Below are 7,374 nucleotides of genomic sequence, written 5' to 3'. Positions count from 1 at the left end.
TCCTCATGATTCATGTTGATTGAAGGCTTAAGAGGTTTGATTTATACGGGTCTAAAGGGTACGCAGTTCTTTATGTGAAATTTTATGGATGTCCTAATCAGTTTTGGTAAAGTTTTGCATTTAGTTTATGTCTCTATTATTATTATTATTATTATTATTATTATTATTATTATTATTTATTTATTTATTTATTTATTTATTTATTTATTTATTTATTTATTTATTTTTTTTCTTGAGTAGAAGAGTCAGAGGGAAACAGACACACACACGCACACACACACACACACACACACACACACACACACACACACACACACACACACACACACACACACACACACAATCAGGGATAGAAAACATGGATGAAAGAATCAGATTTGATTAAAGAGTCAGTGACGAGGTAAACACACACACTCGCACTCGCACAAAATTAGGGATAGAAAATATGGACTAAAGGATCCGCTCATTCGTTTATTTGCTGCTAAATGTAAAACATTGAAAAGTTGAATTGGACAATCTGGCTACTTAAAAAATGGAAACGCTGTAAAATAACACTTGATGCAGCACAGATCATTGCTAAATTATTATCTCAGTGCAGACAGAAGGACCCCTGACTATATATATATATATATATATAGGGTTAATGTTCCTGATTAGAACATAGGAGTTGGTATGATGACACAGAACCAAGTCCAGAGGCTTGAGGTAAAGGCACTTGGAGATCACGTACAGACAGTTGATGACAGTTGAAAAGAAAAGAAAAGAAAAGAAAAAGAAAATGGGAAAAAGATGAGACGTTATCTTAAGATTCTTCTCAGGAACATTCCATTATATGACCTTAGGCTTGACTTGAGATTGTCAAACTAGCGTTAGAAAAGTCATAATTTATTTATCTGTTCAGGAGTGCTGTGTATTGTTTGTTTGGTGCCCTCTGCCGCCTGTGAGAAGAATTGCAACAACAAAGAAAACACTCTGCTGTATACATAGAAATTGTTGTTTTCTTTTATTTTGCTTTGTTTAAAATGTCAGCGTTTTGTTTCAGCTGGAGAAAGTGCTACTTTTCACAAAGAAGACATAAAAGAAGCCTGAACCCCAGAAACGTGATCTGAAATTAAAAAAAATGTAAAAAAAAAAATTGAAAAACAAAAAAAATCATATTTATTATATGGATGCATATTTTAAACATGTATCAGAGAAACATATTTATTTTCAGGTCAGATGTGATAAGAATCGACACAACCAGAGACACCTTCACGTCGGTGAGATGAAGTTTATTATGAATTTCTGTGACTAGAAATGAAAGGATCACATTTAAGAACATCTACACTACATGCTGATCTGGTTCCTCTGGGGGAGGGGAGGGGGGGTTAAAATGTCTCAGTGGCCAGTTGGGGCTTTAAGATAATACACCAGCACATAAACATAAATACCAACTCAATTGTGTGATGTACATTGGAATTAATCTTGAGTTTGTATCACTATGGCAACCCTGTTGGGGTTTCCAGCATTTTCATGGTTGCTTCACCAACTTTTCTTTAAATATGATGAATTCTGTAGGATGGGGATTTTAAACATTTGAGTGTGATACCAATAAAATCCAAAATGACCGACTTCATGTCTGGCACAGTTATTGGATAGGCTTGTAAAAATTGTTGAATTTATTTTCATGTAGGTGAAACTTGATGCTGATGTTTCTACAGACCGGAACCAGACAAGTGGCACTGCCCAAAACCGGTGGGTGTAACAGGGGCAACGACTATCAGGGGAATATCTTATGTGTATCTCATACAATTGTTCATTTTTATGGCAAAATTTCACATTCACAAAGTGGTTTGACTTTTAATAATGAGTTTAAGCTTTATTGCACTATTTTACATAATGGCAAAAGTGAAAACGCTATTAGAATTTATAATATAAACATTTTACATTTCTGGCGTTTAGCAGAGACACTTATCCAGAGTGACTTACAATTTGATTCGGTTTATACAACTGAGCAATTGAGGGTTAGGGGCCTTGATCACGTGCCCTGCAGTGGCAGCTTGGTAGACATGGGATTTCAACCCATGACCTTCTGGTGAGTAGTCCAACACCTTCTAACCACTAGGCTACTACATCCCCACATACCATATAAATACATGTATTAAATGGATTGTTGTTTTTTTATATATATTTCTTTATGTCTTTGAATGAAATAATTGTATTGTATTTCAATGGTAAATCTTTAATCTATCTACGTCACACATTAAAAACGTTTAAAAATAATTTGTATTTTAAAAAATACAGCTTTTTATTTAATTAAAACTTTTTTTTAATGTTTGGGAGTAAATGGGTTCATATGTAGCGTCCTAATATATATCTATAATATAAGATATAATATAATAAGTCGTGAAGCTCCGCCCCCCTGCAATCAGTGCAGGTTTCATAATGAGCTTATTATGGAGCGCCTGTGAAAAGGGTTAAAAGGGCAAACACGTGACGCGATTCTGTGCGCCACAACTTTCCTGAAGCAGTTTGGTGAAAGGTCCTGAGAAGGTTTTACAATGAAAACCCCGCACAATGGAGCAGGACTGAAGAAGCAGAAGCGTCCAAGCAGAAAGCCCCTGAGACCCACCAAGGCTTATTGCATCTACATTTACAAACTTAACAAGGTGTGTTGATGAATTCTAGACTACTGAACATTGGCTGTAGGTGATCTAGATGTGTCTGATCTCCATCAGGTTAAACACTTTGTTACTCTGATCTGAAGTTGTTCTGATGTTCCTGGTGTTCCTCTTACACGTGTGTGTTTAAGACTAGGTGTTGATGCATGACGTCACACGTCATGTAGGTCCATGAGGAACGTTAAGTGACTGAGATCACGTGTTTGCGTGTTGATTAGAAGAGTTGCCCTATTTTCTCCCTTCCTCCTCCTGTAGTCCAGCCCGGCTGTGAAGGACACCGTCGCGGTACCCGGATGGCTGTGCACGCGCGTCGGGACGGAAGCCGCGCGCCTCGCCAAGTTCAACCGGCGCGGCACGATCACGCAGCGCGAGGTGTGCTCCGCTGTGCGCGCGCTGAGGAAGGTCACGCGGATGACTACAGCTCACGCGCTTTGACTCTTAAAAGATTTCTATTTATTTTCTAATTTTTAACTTTGTTTGTTTTTTGTGGCTTTAAATAAAGATGTTTTTATTATAATGTCGAGGTTTGTTCTTTAATAGCAGCTATAATCTCACTCCATTGCATGGATTCTTGGTTAGAAAGTGCAACTCTTTCCTTCTTCTTCGTTTCTCACTCTAGGTTAAATTAATAAATGAGTGGATTTTTATTTCCGGCCCTGAAAAAGGAAAAACACACGTGGGGCTCGTGAGCCGTGAGTTTCATCAGTACAACTGGTGAGACGACGTTGTGCCACTAGATGGCGCAATGATACTGATTTATTTTAACGTGGATGAGAACTGATTGGTTTCTACTTTAATAAACACATTCAGTGGTTTGATTTCACATGTGGGTTATACGGAGAGATGTTTAAAAACTAGTCACAATGAACACCTGTCTATCTCTATCTCTCCATTTTTCTCTCCCATCTCTTTCTCTCCTCTCTCTCTCTCGTTTACAGGAAACATGAATGCCCCAGGCGGATATCTCAATACTTTCAGTGACCTTTATGTGAAAAGTAATTACTAATGTCTTTATCCATAATTGATTTCTCCAGACTCAGAACTGTAACACAGCCCTGGACACAATATGTAAACAATTATCCTTCAAGAAGAAGCGTTAACAGGAAAAGGGGGAGGAGACACAGGATTATAAGCGACGCACAGGACAACCAATCAGATGTTAGAGCCTTGAGGATGGGCGGGGATAACGGATTTATCCTAACGAATGGCGTTCCTTCAAAAGAATCCTGAAACCAATGAGAAATAAGAGGTCACCTGACAGTTTTGTGTATCTGTCAGAGAGAAAACTGAGAAGAGAAACGAAGAGAAGGCGAACACACACTCACTCACACACACACACACACACACACTCACACACACTCACACACACGTTTACACGCACAGAGGACTGATAAACTAAACTCTGCCTCCGAACCAGGGCTTTTCTCCACATAAGACAAAAGGTAAGTCGTGTCTCGTTGTATAGTCGCTTTATAAAACAAGCTGAAGGTGTGAGTGTGTTTACAAACTGATAGTGTCGCTTGTCAAAAGTAACTGAGAAAACAGAGGAAAAAATACTTCTCTCCTGATATCTCTGGTTTATTTCACTATTTACTGAAATAATAGTAATAAGAATAATAATAACAGTATTAATAATAATAATAATAATAATAATAACAACAGTAGTAATAATAATGATACTACTACTACTACTACTAATAATAATAATAGTAGTAGTAGTAGTAGTAATAATAATAGTAGTAGTAGTAGTAATAATAATAATAATAATAATAATAATAGCTAAATATTCCATTAACACCATACACAGATATTCAGTGCAGTGTGAATTGCCATTATTCACTATTTGTTTTCACTTCTCAGATAATCCAGAACCTTTGGGTTTAATCCCCCAACATGGGTTCGTCTAAATACAAAAAGCTTTAACGAGAGTGTTTATATATATATATATATATATATATATATATATATATATATATATATATATATATATATTTATTTATTTATTTATTTATTTATTTAACCGCCCACTGTCTTAATGCTCTGTATGTGCATGAATATAAGTGACGTGTAGCTGTTTATGAAATCACGCACGTGACACAAAAAGGCACAATAGTTATTAAAGCAACATTTAATGATGTTTATATTGGAACAGAATGAAAAACTAGAGTATAAACAAAATCAAATAACAAAAGAATTGTCATGTGAAAATACACACGATATTCAGGAAAGTGTGTCATATTAATGTTACTGTATAACATTTCTGTAGAGTCATATTACACAGCCCAGCATTTAATCAGAATTGAACAGAATCAATGTAAACACTTTAAACAAACAAAGCACCACACGTGGATGTGGAAACGAAAGGAAACATTAACACGAATTAGTTGCATAATAGATGTCCTTGTGAAGGCAGAAGAAGGAAAAAAATAAACAAATCACTGATCGAATTCAGTTCTATTTTCATTAAGATCACTTACACTGTCAGTCATTATAAGACGAAAGCGAGGAAAAACAGTGCAGTAAAGCAACCAAAACAAATAAAAACTGTAATTAGTGTATCGGCATGTAGAGCAGCTTAGCTAAAAATATAGTGGTTGTGTATGAAAGTTACAAAACGTGTTTAGAGTGACAACAGAGGCAGAGATGTGACATGTTTACAGCAAGAGGTGATTACACAGCCAACGGGTTTTCAGTGCATCATCTCCTGTGGCGAGAAACTGTGGCTGCTGTAATATGATTTAGTTACGGCCTATAAAATAGACATAAAAGACATGAAACTGACTGGAGGAATGGGTAAAGTACTGTGTGTATATATGGTAAAAGACAGTACAGTGTAATCCATAGTTTAACACATTATGTATAATTGAATATTAAAGATAGGAAAGTCAAGAGTCCTAACCTTTCAGTGACAAGTGTTTGCTTTGGATTGTATAATGAGTGCCAGGCAGTTTGACTTGTTGGTTATATCAATATTTATATAGTTGATTATTACCTGTCCGATTTGGGTTTGTTATAGAGTAAGGTGTGTTTGTGTGTGTGTGTTGTTTTTTTTAAACTGGCTCCAGTAAAAGCTGAAGAAAGTTTGAGTGTTGAAACTACAAGTGAATGAATTGTCAGAGGAAACAAAATGGCAAATCTGCTTCTTCATATCCGAGAATAAATTTGGGTCCATGATTAACTGATTTTGCAATATGCAAAAAAAAAAAAAATAGAAGGACAACCCGTTGAGTCTGGAACACAGAAGCGAGCAGCGGGGTCCAAGCACCCTTCTTAAATAGCACACCTCTCCCCCAGTGGCCGGGTCTTGCACGGTTGCATAGATGTGTGTTTTTGAATGAACCTAGTCATCTTAAAAGAAGTCCATTTTCAGATTAGTGATGCTGAAAGAAGGAACAAAAACTGCTTCATATCATATCGTATCGTGAATTTCTTGGACTGAATCTAAACAATTCTATAATAAAATTCAGACCTATTAAGTGGAGGCTAAGTAGGTTTCACTTTAGCCATGTTTCCTTCGCTCACGTTTCTGTGTAATCTTTCCACTCAGATGCAGTTCATGCTGCTTTTCAGCAGGCAAGGCAAGCTTCGCCTGCAGAAATGGTACATTCCACTGTCCGACAAGGAGAAGAAGAAGATTACACGTGAGCTGGTACAGACCGTCCTGGCACGAAAGCCCAAGATGTGTAGCTTTCTGGAGTGGAGAGACCTCAAGATTGTTTACAAAAGGTCAGTGATCTGTGCAGGACATCTAGAACTCATGCTGGTACTGTTGTGGTTGTATATGAATGCAATGGAGATAGTTTTGTTCCGACTCCATTCTGTCAGTCCTCTTGAATGGTTCATCTGACTCCACCCACTCATCTCTCTGAAGCTGTATCTGGAACCTTCCCAACTCACTCCACCCATTATCTTTTTGGAACCGCTCAACTGCATGGAACTGCCCACCTGACTCCTCCCAATCACCCCTCTGATTCTGTCAAACCGACCACACCCCTTTCAGAGTTCTTAAACTACCCACATGACTCATCCCCCTCACCTCACTGGAGCTTTCAAACCGACTAAAAGTTTACACACCCTCGCTTTGAATCTCTGAAAATATATCATATTCTCTTTGATATCTTTTTTACTCTCTTTTCTAGAAAAGTCAATAATTTTGTCTTAGGCCTTTTTATTTATTTATTTATTTATTTATTTATTTATTTATTTGCTTGCTTACTTACTTATTTTAACTTCCCCTCAATTATTCATTTTGAGCCTCTTCAAGCTTTTTCATGCTTTAAATAAGACTTACATATCTGTTGACTGTTTTAAGTCATTAGACACTGTAATGAGGCACATTCAGATAAATGAACTAAAGCACGCCGGCAGAAATGCAAACATTTGCGCTTGCTGTAATATTTATGTTGTAACAGGCACCAAATTAGATAGACTTTGCATCATTTTTGTACACAGCTGTACGTCTCTTCACTACTGTATCCGTTTTGCATTTGCTCTGAATGGTTGGTTTGAAATCAGCATCTGAGCAAGTTTCAGGCAAACACGCCGTCGGTCCTCAGACGACATTGAGCCGTGCCTGGAGTTCGTACCTGGAAAAGACCTCACGTGCATCTCTAACTACATGCGACCTTATCTGCCGCTCAGGGAGTCACTAAATTAACCATTGAGTTACTTATTGAGCTTTTCTGATCCAGCTCTTGGGTTCATGTTGTACAGT

General features: G+C 37.2%; 2 protein-coding genes across 7 annotated transcripts in view; both read left to right on the top strand.

Moving 5' to 3' along the window:
* Positions 1-1,107: 1,107 nt before the first annotated feature.
* Positions 1,108-3,177, top strand: LOC113642001 (histone H2B-like). Of its 2 annotated transcripts, XR_007139301.1 has the most exons (4): positions 1,108-1,122; positions 1,214-1,259; positions 1,673-2,648; positions 2,916-3,177. XR_007139301.1 is itself a non-coding variant. In XM_027145250.2 (2 exons), the coding sequence occupies exons 1-2, from the start codon at positions 2,541-2,543 to the stop codon at positions 3,093-3,095; spliced, it is 288 nt and encodes a 95-aa protein (XP_027001051.2). In that variant the 5' UTR covers positions 2,465-2,540; the 3' UTR covers positions 3,096-3,177. The 2 variants fall into 2 exon arrangements, 1 of the variants encoding a protein (XP_027001051.2); XM_027145250.2 differs by lacking the exons at positions 1,108-1,122; positions 1,214-1,259 and having other exon boundaries at positions 2,465-2,648.
* A 753-nt stretch (positions 3,178-3,930) lies between these two features.
* LOC113641870 (AP-1 complex subunit sigma-2) overlaps positions 3,931-7,374 on the top strand; it is a 28,672-nt gene continuing 25,228 nt past the window's right edge. For 2 of the 5 annotated variants that reach the window (XM_027144952.2, XM_047806840.1), the window contains exons 1-2: positions 3,933-4,102; positions 6,208-6,386. In XM_027144952.2, coding sequence (XP_027000753.1) covers positions 6,208-6,386 — 179 coding nt within the window. In that variant the 5' untranslated portion in view covers positions 3,933-4,102. Of the gene's footprint in view, positions 4,103-6,207; positions 6,387-7,374 lie in introns of all 5 variants that reach the window. The other 3 variants (XM_047806839.1, XM_027144953.2, XM_027144956.2) reach the window with 3 other exon arrangements.

This window comes from Tachysurus fulvidraco, chromosome 23, assembly GCF_022655615.1.
Source record: "Tachysurus fulvidraco isolate hzauxx_2018 chromosome 23, HZAU_PFXX_2.0, whole genome shotgun sequence".
Classification (NCBI taxonomy): Eukaryota; Metazoa; Chordata; class Actinopteri; order Siluriformes; family Bagridae; genus Tachysurus; species Tachysurus fulvidraco.
Note: the sequence above shows the minus strand (reverse complement) of the source record. Positions and strands in the feature narration are given on the sequence as shown.